Source organism: Bos javanicus, chromosome 9 (assembly GCF_032452875.1).
Source record: "Bos javanicus breed banteng chromosome 9, ARS-OSU_banteng_1.0, whole genome shotgun sequence".
Taxonomy (NCBI): domain Eukaryota; kingdom Metazoa; phylum Chordata; class Mammalia; order Artiodactyla; family Bovidae; genus Bos; species Bos javanicus.
In genome coordinates this window covers 94,732,629-94,749,738 of record NC_083876.1, presented here as the reverse complement: position 1 = coordinate 94,749,738, position 17,110 = coordinate 94,732,629, and the positions used below count along the sequence as shown (strand labels likewise).

Genomic DNA, 17,110 nt, shown 5'->3' with positions numbered 1-17,110 from the left:
ACGGAAGATGTTGCCTAGATATTTCCTGTTCTCTCCTAGCTTCTCTCACCGTTGGACAAGTCAGCTCAGTGGCTGCCGTGTGGCCCTTCCAGCACTACACCGTCCCATCTTTCTGACGCCGTCTGGAGAAACATGCTGAGTATTTGCCCTAACTCCACTTTTTAAACAATTAAAAAGATTTTCCTCCACTTAACACTCTTTGTGGTCACTGTCCAATAGTCTTTCTGGTACTTTTAAAACTCTGATATTCTAAAAAAATTTTCTCTCACTTTCATGTTAAAAGGCTAACGGACAAAAAAACCTAAGGTAAATTGATTTAGACATGCCTGAAATACAAGAGTCATTAACATTTCAGGACAGCTGGAAATCCTAAAGGAAGGAACTGTATTCAACAAGTTGTGGCACTGGAAAAGAGACTGAAAGTCTCTCAATCGTATCTGACTCTTTGTGACCCCACGGACTGTGGCCTGCCAAGGTCCTCTGTCCATGGAATTCTTCAGGCCAGAGGACTGGAGTTGGTAGTGTTCCCTTGTCCAAAGGATCTTCACAATCTAGGGATCGAACCTAGGTCTCCCGCATTGCGGGCAGACTCTTTACCATCTGAGCCATCAGGGAACCCCAATGACTCATCAAAACTGTTTGCACGGTTATGTGAAAATCAAAATTGGGTGGTTTGACTTATATGGGTGGGAATCATGATAAATATGCCAATGGAAGTTTCTAGGTTTAGGAATGCATGTGCAAGTGATGCTGGTACACAGATGCTGTGAATACGCACACCATAGGGAGGCAGGTGAAGTGGGGTTCGAGAAGATTCCACCTAACATCCTGAAAGTTCTCTTTTCTCTTGGAAAACTCCTGCTATCTGAACCCATCCTGCTAATACCATCTTCAGGAAGGGAAGCAAAGCCTCCAAAAGGGTCCTTGTTTCTGCCTGCATCAACCACAGAACTAGATGCAACAAAACTTAATCTTGTCATGCCGCCTCCACCAAGACTGACTTTGATTCTGTCTGTTCTTACCTTTCTGAGATAACTTTAAACAGGGATTGTCATAGGGAATAAGTCCCAAGTAAAACTGACTTCTTAATAAAAGAACACTTGCCTTAATAAGAAAATGTGACAAAGTCTAAATAAGGAATGATGAAAGCTGCAAAGCAGCACATACCTTTTCCATTTGGTTGTTTCTAATCCTCGGTGCTTTTAAAAACTGAATTTTCGGGTAATGTTACATGGTTCTCTTCCACATCTTCTTCACCAATAGAGCTGGCTGGTATGCAGATATCATTTGTAAAGCACAAATATTACCAAAGTTCCCACCCTGGCATATTGATCTAGTTGAAACAAAACAAACCATACCTTCTCTATCAAACCCCCGTTACTAATAGGAACAAGAAAAATAAATATCTAGATTATTAGATTGAGGATTTAAAAGCATATTTCATTCTATTTTTTAATGGAATAAATTGGCATGAAAAGGTAGGAAAACCAATTACATTTATGGTTTTAAAGTGAAAGTGAAGTCGCTCAGTCGTGCCCAACTCTTTGTGACCCCATGGATAGTAGCCTGCACCAAGCTCCTCCGCCCATGGGATTTTCAAGGCAAGAGTACTGGAGTGGGTTGCCATTTCCTTCTCCAGGGAATCTTCCCAACTCAGGGATCGAACCCAGGTCTCTCACATTATAGTTTAATAAAGGTAAATAAAAGCCAAATTATACCCAACAGTTAAATTTTTTTAATTCTAGGGTATATATACTGGGGGTGGGGTGTGGGGGTGGGAATAGCACAAGAAAGTCAGTTCAGGGCTTTTTTATGAACGAATGATACCCCTGTCTTTCCCATGAAAAGCTTCTAAGCAATTCTGTAAACCAAACCGGTCACATAAGACATAGGATGGTGGCAGACTCTCACACTTGTTACTTTTAATTCCCAAGGGGTCAGTAGCTAATATTTTCACTTCTGGGTAAGAGAAAAGGCATTCTGGTCCATTAATTCGCCTACTCGCTCCTGGAGGACATTAACCAACTCTGCTATCACAAAGACATGGGTGTCATCAATGTCCTGAATGATGAACTTCTTCCCGAGGGCGTTTGACTCGTCCAAGTACAGCAGAAACTGCTTCATGGCAGGGTCACTGTCGAGATAAAACATGTGATGAGACAAGTACAGCAGCAACTGCTTCGAGGCAGGGTCACTGTCGAGATAGAACATGTGACAAGGCGACACCTTGCTGTCTAGGTGTGCCAGCGACCTGAACAATGAAGACTGAGCACAGACTGTTTGAGGACAATTTCAAAAGTTGTCAAGTGTTCCCCACCCCTCCCCTCTCTTCTCTGCCCCAAGGGCTGACGATTCACAGATGCAGCTTCATTGAGAACAGTTGGTGGAAGTTTAGAAGAGGCCGAAGATGAGATTTTAAATAATAATCTGTCAGCGACAAGTGTAAAAGTAAAGCAACAGTCACAAATCTGTAGTTAACAGGGACCCAAAGCACGGCCCTGTTGACTGATTTTAAAAATGTCAAAGACAATGTCTGGCTGATAATAAATATTCAACTATTTTTCTCTTCTTTAATTCTGAACCTCGTTAAGTCTGAACTATCACTTAGAATCTTTAAAGGAAATTCTAACCAAATATTTTTGAACATACTGAGCTCAAAAAAAGAGCTAAATTCAACTCTATTTGTGATTTTTAGCTTGGAATAAACAGGATAGTCTTAAGGCAAAGAGATAAAATTTTTTGGATTTATAGAAATGCTTTTTATAAAAACCTGAATCACAACAAAGGACATAATATACAATAATGTGTTTAGCAAAAGATGAATATAAAATTATGTCCGGTTATATACAGGTTTTTTTTTAATTCTTAGAGAAAGCATAATCTCACACAATCTTTCGTTTTTTTTTGAGGGATGTCAACATCAATTGCAAAAATACCTATTTAATTCAAAGAGGTCAGTGTAATTTAGTAAAAACTGTATACATCTTATTGCTTTTAAGTACAAGCATAGGTATATGTCGGACAAGGCGATGGCACCCCACTCCAGTACTCTTGCCTGGAAAATCCCATGGACGGAGGAGCCTGGTAGGCTGCAGTCCAGGGGGTTGCCAAGAGTCGGACACGACTGAGTGACTTCCCTTTCACTTTTCACTTTCATGCATTGGAGAAGGAAATGGCAACCCACTCCAGTGTTCTTGCCTGGAGAATCCCAGGGACGGGGGAGCCTGGTGGGCTGCCATCTATGGGGTCGCACAGAGTTGGACACAACTGAATTGACTTAGCAGCAGCATAGGTATATGTGAAGCTAATAGGTAATGGATTTCAATTACTAAATGAGTATGGTGCATGGCATATTAACTATGAATAAAGTCAACTCTTCCTGAAAAAACGGCTGTCTTAATTACTTTCAACAACTTACCTTCCAAATAATTTTATTAACAATTTACTATGCTCTAAAATTATGTGAATAAATAAGCAGGCCTGCCCATGTCAGAAACAACACAGATTTTAAATTTAGCTCCTAGTCTGTTTGTTACCTTAGGTTCAGAATACCAAGGTTATATTTACCCACTTAAGTTTGGCAAAATTCAGTTAAGTTCTATAGTTGCTGTATCAGAATGACCATACTAATGTGGGGTACTGATTTGCTCAGAAGTAGCAAATATGCTATTTTAAGTTTTATTCCCTCATTCAGTGAAAACTTACTGAATACCCAACATGTGTCCAGTGCTATTGTGGTCCGGGGGATTCAGCAGTGAAGCAAACAATAATTCAGAACCCTTTCTATTGCGGAGCTTACAGTCTAGTGGTAACACTATGACAAACGCACAAAAACCAAGGAATCGGAGTGAGAAATGGCAGTGACGACAGTGACGTGATCTTGGAAGTTTAAGAAGGGGCCTCAGGGAAGGCCTTACTGAGCAGGTGGTATCTGAACAAACGTCAGAAGGAGGCAGGGAGCGAACCATGGGGTGACGCGACGCAGAGCTGCCCAGGCAGAGCCAACAGCAAGGCCACAGAGCTGGAGGGGGCAGCCGGGGGTTGGGGGGGAGCAGCACCAGATGAGGTCAGAGCTTTATCCTGATTTAACTTACAAACTGACCTGACTTTTAAATGTTAAGGATCATACTGACTGCAGGGCTGAGAAAAGACTGGTGGACGGTGGAGGCAAGGCTGGAAGGAGGGAGACTCAGAAGGTGACCGCGGTAATCCAGACAAGACACAACAATCTGGACCTCGGTGGTAAAAACGAGCTTGGGCAGTGGCTGACTGCTAGACACATGCCGAATGTAAAGCCAACATAACCTGCTGAGACTGGACTCGAACTTTGAGAGGAATTAAGGAGATGCCAAGACTTTTGGCCTGAGATAATAGAGAGATGAAGCAGTCTTGCACTGAGATGAGGAGGAACACGGAAGGACAAGTAAGCAGGTAAGATCAGGAGTCCAGTTTCAGGCATGTTACCTTTGAGATGTCGCCCGCGTGAAGCGGTTGAGCAGGAAGCCAGATATACAATTCTGCATTTCAGCAGTGAAGTCAAGAACAAGGACTCAGTCAGTCAGCAGTGTCTAGATGGCATTTAGAGCCGTGACCAAGGAGGGAGCAGAGCTAGAGAGGACAGTCCAGGCACCAAGCCCTGGACAGCCCAACCCCAAAAGGTTAGGAAGGAAAGGAGGAACCAGCAAAACAGACTATAACGTGACCACTGAGGTCGGAAGAAAATCTGAAGCATATTTACAAGTTATGTTAACAAAGGATATCCAGGAAGACGCAGAGATCAACCGGGTCAAACGCTGTTAACAGGAATAGCGAGATAAGGACTGAAAACTGACCACACAAGAGCAGTTTCAAGACGATGAGGACACAGCAAAGAATCTGACTGGAGTGGTTTCTAGACTGAGAGGAAAGAAATCAGAGAAAGGTGAACAGAGATGTATCTTCTGAGAAATTCTGCTACAAAGAGCAGGAAAATCAAGCGGGAGTTGGAGAAGAAGGATATCACTCACAGCGTCACGGCAGGAAGAGTGTATGGGCCCAGGTCCATGTGATAAAAGACTCGCGGATGTTCTGACTGCTTCCATTTTCTCAATTAAACAAGAAACAAATTGACCAGCTGAGGTGAGGACAGGGGTGGTTTTTGCCATAAGAGAAGGTGAAATACCACATTCCATTCATTCCAAGATTTGAATTATCTCCCAAACTGGGATGGGACTCGATTTAATGGTATGTGTTTTTTCTTAAGAGGGACATAACATACTGCTAAATTTTAAAACTGGTGGACTCTTAATTTGATGAAATACAACAGCTTGACTGGGAAACTGGGAGAACAAATGAAAACTTAGGAACTTGCAGGCTACATTTATTTAAGTCGTGAGTTTAGTAACAGTCATGAATTTAAAGTGAGACCGATCAGTATGCTCTCCAGCCATCTAGAGCTGTGGAAGTAAAGGTTCACAACAGCGGGAGGGCTAGACTGAACCGGACCTGGTGAATGTGACTGGGAGAGGGCCAAGGGAGTTGAGGGTCTTTAAGAGGACGAGTACACTGATGGAAGTGAGGGTGTGGGGACCGTGCAGGACAGGGAAGAGCTGGGGGGATCTGCAGGTCTGGGAGAATCAAAGGAGCCACCAGGGAGGTCCCAAGGAACTGTGTTAGCTGCTTAGTCGTGTCTGACTCTTTGCAACCCCATACACTGAAGCCCACCAGGTTCCTCTGTTCATGGGATTCTCCAGGCAAGAACACTGGAGTGGGCTACCATTTCCTTCTCCAAAAGAAACTATTAACTCTAAACTAGGGTATTAGAGGGCATGAACTGGAAAGAGGAGGTGGTGGTCAGAGGTGGGTGCCTGAAACAGAGATTCTGACAAGACCACAATACTGGTAGGTGTGACAATGCAAACGAATGGCGACAGCAGGGCAAGGAAAGCTCATTGGAAAAGGAGGTCAAAAAGCTGAGAGGTCATCAGGGGACTGAAAGGACTACACACATGAAATCACTTAAGAATCTGTGGAGTGCTCCTGAAGAGTGACAGGTCGCCTTCGAAGAAAAACCTTCAAGCAAAGACTGGGGTGTTTGTAGATGATTACAAGAGAGAATTACTGGGTGGGTTCATCAGATTGGGAACCGGGGGTTTTCCTGGACAGGGTGGAGGATTTCTGGAAGTGGCAATAAGAAAGAAGGCAGTCAGTCAGTTCAGTCACTCAGTTGTGTCCGACTTTTTGCAACCCCATGAACCGCAGCCCGCCAGGCCTCCCTATCCGTCACCAACTCCCAGAGTCCACCCAAACCCATGTCCATCAAGTCGGTGATGCCATCCAACCATCTCATCCTCTGCCGTCCCCTTCTCCTCCTGCCCTCAATCTTTCCCAACATCAGGGTCTTTTCAAATGAGTCAGCTCTTCGCATCAGGTGGCCAAAGTACCAGAGTTTCAGCTTCAACATCAGTCCTCCCAAAGAACACCCAGGGCTCATCTCCTTCAGAATGGACTGGTTGTATCTCCTTGCAGTCCAAGGGACTCTCAAGAGTCTTCTCCAACACCACAGTTCAAAAGCATCAATTCTTCGGCACTCAGCCTTCTTCACAGTCCAACTCTCACATCCATACATGACCACTGGAAAAACCATAGCCTTGACTAGACATGCCGGGAGCCAGCACGGGAGTTTCCACCCATGACAAAGGTCATGCAGAGAGGCCTGATATGCAAAGGCGAGTCAGGACTCAAGGGGCCCCCCTGGACCTGCCTGAGCATCTACCCCAAAACCAGAATCTGTTTTACTATTTTACAACTTTCACCAACTCCTCTGACATTAACGAGGGGCTATCCCCTACCACTTTTTCTCTGAAGGAAATCAACTTAGAGCTCTAGCTAATTAGCCTCCTGGGCATAATAGGAGTGTTTAAATCCAAACCCCTCAGATGGCTCTCTAACTTGCCTGACAGGTTTACCCGGACTCCTACAGCTACGCATACGTCTCCCAACTTCGAGAGGCATGGGAGGCTTAAGATATTCAAATAGTATATTCAAATAGTATAGAGCCTCTCAGGGAGTTAGAAATTGTCAGAATAGAACTAGTAGAAGATTTCCTTGCTGAGCCAATGCTTGCTGCCAAGTTTCCACATCCCCTGTATTGTATCCTTGGAAGCGTATTAATTAATATAGTTGGTATGTAGAAAAAATAAGTAGTGGCCTTGGTGCTAACAACTTTAGACCCTTAAGGTAATAAATTCTTTCCTTGTTGTAAACCCACTGCACCTCTGCCCTATAGGAATGCAACTTTATCTAATACCTTCGGAGGATGGCGCCAAACTTTAAAATAATTACTCTTAGAGAAAGTAAGTCTTATGGTTGACAAACCTTTATCAGAGTCATAAAATGTTAACAGGCCTTCTGGCCAGAAGATGATGTAAACCACCTAAGCCATTTGTATACAATAAGTTTGCAGAAAAGAAAGCCTGGTCTCGATAAGGATCAAGGACTGCTGACTTTGCATGATTTCACACCCCCTATTATCCTCTATGCACAACTTAAGGTACATAAGCTCCCTTTGAAAATAAAGCTACAGGCCTTGCTCAAAGCTTGGTCTCCCCGTGTGGTTCTTTCTTGTTTCCTTCTCTTTCCTTTTCCTTTTCAGGCTGATCCCCTGGAGTGCAGGGGCTCTCTGAGTTCACTTTCCTGCCTAGGCTTATAAGACCCACTAGAGAAGGTGCCTAAGGTGGGGCACCTTCAGTGATTCGAGAGGGTGCCTTCGGCCTACATGAACAGAGCAAGTCCCGTGCTGGGGCTTTATTGGCTTTCTGCGTAAACCAAGGAATATCAGCCTCTTTTCTCTCCTCTATTTTCTTAACTGCAAAATTCTTTCCTTATCTCTTTCTCTATTTCTATCCTTTTTGCCAACGCCGTCATCCTGAGGGAATCCCTGGATCCAACCGGGGCTGGACCCCGGTAAGACGGACCTTTGTTGGCAAAGTAATGTCTCTGCTTTTTAATATGCTGTCTAGGCTGGTCATAACTTTTCTTCCAAGGAGTAAGCATCTTTTAATTTCAGGGCTGCAATCACCATCTGCAGTGATTTTGGAGCCCAGAAAAATACAGTCAGCCACTGTTTCCCCATCTATTTGCCATGAAGTGATGGGACCGGATGCCATGATCTTAGTTTTCTGAATGTTGAGCTTTAAGCCAACCTTTTCACTCTCTTCTTTCACTTTCATCAAGAGGCTCTTTAGTTCTTCTTCACTTTCTGCCATAAGGGTGGTGTCATCTGCATATCTGAGGTTATTGATATTTCTCCCACCAATCTTGATTCCAGCTTGTGCTTCATCCAGCCCACCATTTCTCATGATCTACTCTGCATATAAGTTAAATAAGCAGGGTGTCAAATATACAGCCTTGATGTACTCCTTTTCCTATTTGGAACCAGTCTGTTGTTCCATGTCCAGTTCTAACTGTTGCTTCCTGACCTGCATACAGGTTTCTCAAGAGGCAGGTCATGTGGTCTGGTATGCCCATCTTTCAGAATTTTCCACAGTTTATTGTGATCCACACAGTCAAAGAAGATAGATACCCATCCTATTTCTTGGCCCAAAGGTACAAGATATATTAGAGAAAAAAGGTCAACAGAGTGGGCTCAGGGGAAAGCTAGGTTTTATTATAACAACAACAAAAAGGGGAATTGGGGGAGAAGAAAGATGGAAAGTTGAGAGAAGAAGCTGGGATCCAGGGGGTTCCTGCTTTCACTAGGTTCTAGAGGCCAAAGTGGAAAGGATGGGCTAGGGGTGAGGGGGAGGTAGAATTTAAGTGCCGATGAACAGAGCCATAAGGTAGTGAATGTAAAATGAATGAGGATGACCTGGAAATCTGTGGCGTTTTGGGTGACTGAGGGCCTAGGAATGAGAGTCTCAAGGCTGATAATAACATGAAAGAGAAGAGTGAAAAAGTTGGCTTAAAACTCAACATTCAGACAACTAAGATCACGGCATCTGGTCCCATCACTGCCCATGCAGGATGGGAGAAACAACAGGGTCTTCTATAAATACAAAGAGAGGCAATGTGATGGTCACAGATTTAATCAGATACTGAGGATGTTAAATTTACACCTGCAGTAACTCCCTAATTTTGGCAGTTACACAGAATAAAAATTTAAGTAAGAAATTTTTGTAAAGCAACACCACCCTGAATTGAGAAATCTCACTGAAGTAGACAATCATACCAATCATCCAATCATCTTACCAATCATACCCAGGCTGTGAAATATTAAAAAAAAAAAAAAAAAGAGTTTAAAGAATAATTCTAGAAAGAATCTGGCAGTAACGAAGCAGCTGAACAGGGTTCTTTCAGATTTTACAGAAATGAAAATGGGAAGGCCCACAGGACGGGGAAACCAAAGCTTCAGCTTCTCTACAACTTCTGTCTTCCTGCTCACACTCTTTGAAATCTCAGCTACTGTCTCAATTGCTCCAAGCCTATACATGTAAATGGGGGTTTGGGGGTGGGGAGAGGTGGAGAAAGGAAGGAGGGCAGTTTAAGGGGAGACAGAAACCACCCCTTGGCCTCAGCGCTCTGCACCCAGGCTGCTCCCTCACGTCCCTGCGAGGAGGGACATGCCTGTCTCTCTCTTGGTGACTCTGGTGCCCACTTCACCCCCACGGCCTTTCCTGTCCTGAACTGCCTTAGACCCCACAGGAATCTTAGTATCTCCTACAAAAAGCACACATTCAGAGGCTTCTTAAAAAGATACACTTTAGGTGGCAAGCCATACAATAGTTTTTTGTTAACCCTTTAAAATAAACTGTGGGTCTAATTGGAACAATGAGGAGAACTAAGGACATTATAAATACTGCTGTCCGAATTGATACGTTGTCTTGTTACTGAGTGCAGTGCATTCACAGAAGACACACAATTGACTAGCTACTGGGATTAGAGACAGCAAGGGTGAAGTGGTTATGAAGACTTTCATCTCCAGAAATTTTACAAATAAAATACATCTGCATACTTTCCATTGAATAAAAGTTGAACAAACTGAAACCAAGAAGTGCCAGGGACTCACATCTGTGTTTTTAACCAGGAGGTCAGTGTTTTCAAAATTTCTGCCATTTGCAGACTACCCTTGCCATTTTAGCCATCTCCTATTACACGTGCATTACGTATTACTAAGTCTTGTTTTTTTTTAATTGCCTTTAAGTCAAATTAACGTTTCAGCTTAACTTCACCTAGTACAAAATCACCAGTCATCCTGATGTTTTATTTTTTTCTGATGAATTAATATGGTCATAGAGAAAGTAATTTTGTGTATAACTAAATCACTCTGCAGTAAACCTGAAATTAACATTGTAAATCAACTGTACTCCAATTAAAAGAAAAAAAAAGCTACTCTGATGTAACTTGCCAAAAAGGAGGCCTATTGTACAAACCTTTTCTGTACTGAAACTTGAATTCAATCTATCAAGACCCACTCTAGTTCACTGTCGTAGTATACAAGCTCCAAAGGAACACTAATCATCTGGAATTTAAAGTGAAATTATACCCCTTGATTCAATTTTATTACCAAAATTCTTTCAATAAACAAATATTTACTAAGTAGCTCTCTCTCTATATATATCTCAGGCATTGTTCTGGATGCCCAAGAAACTTCAGTGAATGTAATGTGGCCTTGCTAAGAATACAAAGCAAAGGCTCACAAAAGATACTATAAATACTGTGAAAGAATAGGACAGTGGTTAGACTGGCTTGGCCTTAGTTCTGATTTGCTTTTCAAATAGAATGCAGGTTTGGAAGCCAAAAGTGTAAGGACAAGACTGGTCTAATACTACCTATTTCTCCAGATTCTTTGCTCTCGTGCTGTGAACTGGTTGGAACTTGCACCTGTACTACAAATCTTCCTTGCTGAAGCCCTTGCCAAACCAACTGTGATTAAGTATCACACCAGAGGTCTGCTCGAGCACCTGGAATCGGACGCAGACATGTGCTGAGCATATGTGGCTTGCTTCAGTAACTGCTGTGGTTGGCTCCACTAGGGAAACTCTTGGTGTGAGGCTGGCAGTCAATGACAAGAGGTGGATCCCAAAAAACAGGAAGTTTCCACCAACCTCATTTTGACAAAAAAATATGAAAATCTTTAGACTCTGGTATTGATAAGCGTTGGGAAGAAAGAATCTTATTATATTCATGTACTTTTCAATTTTTCAATTCACTGACAGTTGGGACTAAATGGCCAACGTTATACACTGTTTATTTTTTTAATGGAGATCTGTACTCCAATTCACCTAAATGCTTCATACCATCTATGAATATTATGAGATGATAAACAGAAGTATACAGCTGCTGTTGTATTATCAACAGTCTTCCCTTTGGCATCAAGTATAGACATGAGGGGACTGAAGGACTCGTTCAGGTACCACCATCCCCACAGGTGCACCTACTCATGAAGGAGGGCCACTGGCCCTGGCCATGCCCTTTACGACTCTATTATCGCTTAGATCTGGAGCCTTCTTGAAAGATCTCAATCTTTGGGAAGACAGCTGCCCTTGTGAAAAATTGTTCAGGCTACACTTCAGATTTCACCATGAAGGGAAAAATTAAGTTTTGCAAGGATAGTTGTTATTGCCTAGTCATTAAGTTGTGTCTGACTCTTGTGACCCCATGAACTATGGACTGCCAGGCTCCTCTGTCCACGGAATTTTTCAGGCAAGAACATTGGAGTGGGTTGCCATTTTCTACTCCAGATCTTCCTGACCCAGGGATCAAACTCGGCCGGGTCTGCTGGGTTTCCTGCACTGGCAGGCAGGTTCTTTACCACTGAGCCACCAGGGAAGCCCCTGCTAGGATAGCATCCCTCTGAAAAATAAAATCTAATCTTGGGGCAAGACAATTCTCCACTGCAAAACTGATTACCAAACTTCAGCTGATTAAGTGCACTGTGTTAAAATCCTTTTGTATGCACAGTTCTGACTTAGGAGATTTGGGGTGAGGTCTGAAAATTTTCATTTCTAACAAGCTCCAGATGGTGCTGGTGCTGCTCATCTGGGCAATACATGGAAAAACAAGGTGGCAGAAGGCCACTAGTGCCCAGGGACAATTTCGAGGCTGGTCACAAGCAAACCAGTGGGAGCTTGCCCCGTCAGGAAAAAGTACCTCAGTTCCTCTTACAAACTTGCGCTCTCTGTTCTTAGGGCTAAAACTGAAAGCCTACCACCAAAACTTTAATGAGTCACCCAAAGTTTTGCTCTTTAAAATGCTTCCCAGCTATCACTAAAAAATATATACGCATGTGTGTAATACAATTCAAACCATCATTCCAAAAGGACTATTTTGGAAACAAACTAAATTATTCCCAGATAATTCTTGAATAGGTAAGAATGACAAAAAATGGATATGGGATGGGATTAGGGAGCATAGCAAGGACAGAAAGACGATGTGATAAAAGAGCCATCACACATCATGAGGGAAGGAAATAAATGTTGGACAATTATTCAGCTATCGACCAAAAAAAAAAAAAAAAGACAGCTAATTTAATTTGCCCCTCCTCTCAATAAATTCCAGATGAATGAAATACAAAATATTAATTAAAAGAAAAATATGAAGACCCTAGGAGAGAGGTAAATACCAATCAAATCCAGAAGGGAGATTAAATTTGGAAGAATTGGAAAAAATAAAAGGGAAAAACAGCTGACAATGTGTGTGTGGATCCTCTGTGTTAAAAAAAATAACATTAAAAGACCAACCAGAAAAATGTTTTTATTAGCTATGACAAAGTAATAAGAAAAATAAAAAACAAGTAGCTCAGAAGTGTTTTCCAAAAGACAACCGCGAAGTATGCTTGGAATTCTGGGATCTAGATCCATCCCTTGGCTTTCCCAAGTGAACGTTTCCCTCATTTCTAGCATTTACTTCCATCACCAAACATTCTAGTCTCTCACGTTAAAATAGTGAGAGTAATAAGCAGCAGAGTATCTTAACCAATCCTTCCTCTGTGACCAACCCATTTCTCTATCCCTTTGCTTCCCAGGTGGCTCAGATGGTAAAGAATCTGCCTGCAATGCGGGAGACCCCTGGCAAAGGAAATGGCAACCCACTCCAGTATTCTTGCCTGGGAAATCCCATGGAGGGGGAGCCTGGGGTGCTGCAGTCCATGGGGTTGCAGAGAGTCAGACACAACTGAGCGACTTCACTTGTTCATTATCAAGACAAACAGTCTCACTTCCTTTCCTCCCTTCCCCTTTCTGAAGTATCTATCCCACCTTTCCACTAAATTATTGGAGCTCTGATTAAAAAAAAAAAGAAAAAAATCAATGACCTCCAGTGTCTTCATCTTACTCAACCTCTCACCACCACTTAACACAGCCTACTCGCTTTCGTGAAACGTTCCCTTAGGTTCCCTTCCACTTCACTGGCTGTTTTCTTAATTATCTTTGGGGTCTCCACTCAAGCTAAATCTGCACTATCCATAAAGCAGCCCACTAGTCACACATCACTACTGAGCACTTGAAATATGGCTAGCCTGTGACTAGCTATAAGAGTACAGAAGACAGTGGATTTTGAAGCTCTACTATGGAAATGGGCTACAGTCTATGGGGTCGCACAGAGTCGGACACGACTGATGCAACCTAGCAGCAGCAGCATGGAAAAAGACTTAATACAATCCTGAAGTGTTAGTATGAACTTTGAGGATTTTGTACCTGATGAAATACTTCAGCTATACTGAGTTAAATAAATTGCACTTGTTTCATTTTACTTTTCAGTGTGGCTACTAGAAACTTTAAGACTAAATATGGGGCTCATGTTGTATTTCTACTGGATGGTGCTGCTTGAAATGTCAGAATATCCGAGGGTTTGGTCTTGCTCCTCCCTGAACGCTGCCACCACAGAAACAGTATCATCATCCATATGATGGCTCACATTAGAGGTAAAGAAATGTAGACAGTAGTATTTTCAGACAATCAGGGCAGGATTCCCAGATGAAACAGAATTATTTGGTGGGGCTTAAAAAAAAAAAAAGTGGAGACTGAGCAAGACTGGTCCAGCAGTTCAGATTTTCAAACTGGGGATAATTGAGCCCTACTTTAGCTCTAAGGAGCTAACTGCCCACAGCTTTTAGTTTCGCCTTTGGAATGTGTGCCTAGTTTAAGAAACCTCCAACTGGCTCTCCTGTTTTTTTCTCTTTTTTAAAGACCAAAGTTTGTGTGACTTTGGCAGGCCCTAAAATTCTAGTTAATCACCGATGACTTGAAAATACAAGCACTGTTCCCCTAAAGAGGGTTAACTTAACATATATGCTGCCTGCCACTGACCACAATTTGTTGGAAATAACGCCAATTACATCAATTCAACAGAGATGCTGAAAACTGGCACTAGGAAGAAACTTAGCAACAAAATTTGTCCCACTAGTTACTAAGCAAGAAAAATGAAGTTGAGAAAGCTGAAAGACTTGATTCATTCAGATCTTAAGAACAAAACAAAATGGATTTTGGAAACAGTACACATGCAAATCAAGACTCAATGTGCGGATTTAAAACTTAATAAGTATCAAAACTACTAACCATTCTATAAGCACTCCTTTCAAGACGTTGACCATCTTTTCCCAGTCAGAAGGTGCTGATGACCCTAAAAATGCTAACAAAGCCTAAGGTGACAAAATAGAAAAGCATTAACTTCAATATCCTTCGGTGATTTACTTCTGAACAGAGGCAAAATATTAAATGCCAAGACTAAACATATAAGTCTATGAAAACATAGAGCTAACATTAGGAAAACATCCAGATATTCTGATCTTTTAACAAAATTCAAACGAGTCTATTTGGGATAGTAACAATGCACAAATCTTATTTGCAAACAAACCTACCCCCAGTCAATCCTAATGAAAGCGTAATGGGGCCTAACTCCACAGCAATGTGGCCAATCCAGGTTTAGAACAAGTACATTATTCAAAATATTTCTTTTTCCCACCTAGAAGTATAATAAAAAGTAAAATTCTCGGAGACAGGAGTCACAGAATGGTAGCTTCGCAAGGGGCCTTAAAAATTATATGGGGGCTCCGACCATCTCGTTTTACAGATGAGATGGAGCAAAAAGATTTAAGTCGCAGCTACCAGCAGAAAAAGAACAATCCAAGTCTCCAGATCTTGTGTTATATTGCCAAATAAAATATGTACCCCAATGACGTGCGCTCGAAGGTAAGGAACCCATTCACCGCACGCCAAATTAACTCTTATTAAACTTCCACACTTGGGCGCTGGGCAATGCCCCCCTGCAAAAGAAATTCACAGTTCAACTGCCGCGGGGCAGCCGCCCGGCCTCGTCAGAAAGAGACAGGACAGAACCCTGTATCCCCGCAACCTGAAAGACAGGTTTCTGGGACTCTTCCCTCTCCTCCTTTTTTCTTGGAAACCCACAGAGCTTCCACGCACCCCAGGCTCCCCTATGGCTCCGAGGGCCGACGCCACGCACCTTTCCACCCACGGATCCCGCAGCGCCTAGACACCGACTACCGAATTCGCATGCGCCTCCTACGTCATGGCGACCGCGACGGCCTCGTGGGTGGGGCGCGCCGGCGAGGAGGAGGGACGTGGGCGGGGCTTCTTGCGGGGCGGGCCGGGGCGAGGTGAGGGCGGGGTCACGTGTCGCCCGCTACTGGTGGAGGGGCGGGGACTGGTAGCGGTGGGCTGGGGCGGGTTCCTCGCGGACTTGATCCTGCGTGAACTGCCAGGGGACTGTAGCCGCCTCCGTGCGCCGGCAGGTAAGGAAGGTAGGGCTGGGCTCGTGGGTGGGGGCGGATGCAGGCCTCGGCGAAGCCGGGCACTGCGGGCCGTGCGGCGGGCGGCGACGCGGCGCGGCCGGGGCGCCCCAGGGAGGGCGCGCGGCCCCTGGCTGACCCGCTGACCCGGCGCTGGGCGTGAGGTGAGGGCCTGTTTCCCCGCCTCGGCAACCCAGCTCTGCTTTCCCGGTCGCCACCCTCCTCTTAATTCCAGTCCCAGGCCCAGAGAGCACCTGCCGGTACCGTCGGCCACAGGAAGGATGGTGAAAATGAGGAGGAAACAAGTATCCGCAGTTCAGATCGGAACCTTTCAGACCACAGCTTCTATAGCTGTGACGCGAGAGGATGAATAAGATTGAATGCTAATGGGTCCTCCGAGCCCGGAGGAAAGACCCAGAGAGTTCTAAAATTACTTCCTTCCCCAGATTCCCGGATCTGTAGTCTAATACTCTGGCCACCTGATGGGAAGAGTCCACTCATTGGAAATGATCCTGATGCTGGGAAAGACTGGGGGCAGGAGGAGAAGGGGAACAGAGGATGAGATGGTTAGATAACATCACCCAACCTAATGGATATGACTTGAGCAAACTCGGGGACATAGTGGAAGACAGAAAGGGCCTGGCATGCTGCAATCCATAGGGTCGCAAAGAGTCGGACTCCACTTAGCTACTGAACAACAATGTATTGGAGCTCTAATTGTTTTTTTACCAGTCGAGAAATGAGGTTTCTTGCTTTCTGTTCCTTAGGTGAAATTGTACTTCTCCAATTGTGTGTTCATGTGATTTAGGAACCTGGCTCTTTTATTTATTTCCCTCTTTCTTTGCTTCAAATCTTTCCGGTCCGGTTGGTTTCCATGCTGCTGCTCATGCTCGTTCCCTCCCTCTCTCTAATCTGCCCCAACTCTCGTTGTTCCTAAATATATTCTTTCTTTTTTTTTTCTTCTTGAATGCATTCTGCTCTTTCACTGTCTCATCAGTTCCATCACATCAAACCTCTATGCTTGTGCTCCAGGTGGTGGCCAGATGCCTGCATGTTAATGACCTGTGAGAATTCTAAAGAATTCCTCCCAACCTGAATTAGACCTTACTTCACCATCACTTCAAAATCTGCTTTTCTTCCCTTGTTTTTCCAAATCATCTAGATTTAAAATCGCCATTTTTTTCAACAAACATTTTGTGCAGTATATGTCAGACCCTATTCTAGACATTGAACTTACAATGTGAGCTGGCAACTTAAATATAGGCAGGGAAAAGGACACTAAAAATCAGATAACTAGAAGGTTAATTGATAGGACGTGATAATGAAGAACTGGAAGGGCTTCGTTTGTTAGGAGGTCATCAAAAATGACCTTCAATTCAAGCA

At 43.5% G+C, this 17,110-nt stretch overlaps 2 protein-coding genes across 4 annotated transcripts in view; one reads left to right on the top strand and one right to left on the bottom strand.

Moving 5' to 3' along the window:
* Nucleotides 1–1,905: 1,905 nt before the first annotated feature.
* Nucleotides 1,906–15,549, bottom strand: GTF2H5 (general transcription factor IIH subunit 5). The gene is made up of 3 exons (XM_061428431.1): nucleotides 15,442–15,549; nucleotides 14,535–14,617; nucleotides 1,906–2,194 (listed from the first exon to the last, which is right to left on the bottom strand). Exons 2-3 carry the CDS (start codon nucleotides 14,567–14,569, stop codon nucleotides 1,954–1,956), a joined length of 276 nt encoding a protein of 91 aa, XP_061284415.1. The 5' UTR covers nucleotides 14,570–14,617; nucleotides 15,442–15,549; the 3' UTR covers nucleotides 1,906–1,953.
* Nucleotides 15,550–15,599: 50 nt separating this feature from the next.
* The window catches only part of SERAC1 (serine active site containing 1), a 52,375-nt gene continuing 50,864 nt past the window's right edge, over nucleotides 15,600–17,110 (top strand). The window contains exon 1 of one of the 3 annotated variants that reach the window (XM_061428428.1): nucleotides 15,600–15,730. The gene's annotated coding sequence lies outside the window, so the exon portion shown is untranslated. The remainder of the gene's footprint in view (nucleotides 15,731–17,110) is intronic. The other 2 variants (XM_061428427.1, XM_061428429.1) reach the window with 2 other exon arrangements.

What these genes read in the sequence shown, in the direction of transcription:
- GTF2H5 (XM_061428431.1), bottom strand. Translation starts at nt 14,569, where the DNA reads ATGGTCAACGTCTTGAAAGGAGTGCTTATAGAATG. An exon ending in AAAGGAGTGCTTATAGAATG is followed by an intron (nt 2,195 to 14,534) that starts GTTAGTAGTTTT and finishes CTATCTCGACAG; the next exon opens with TGACCCTGCCTCGAAGCAGT.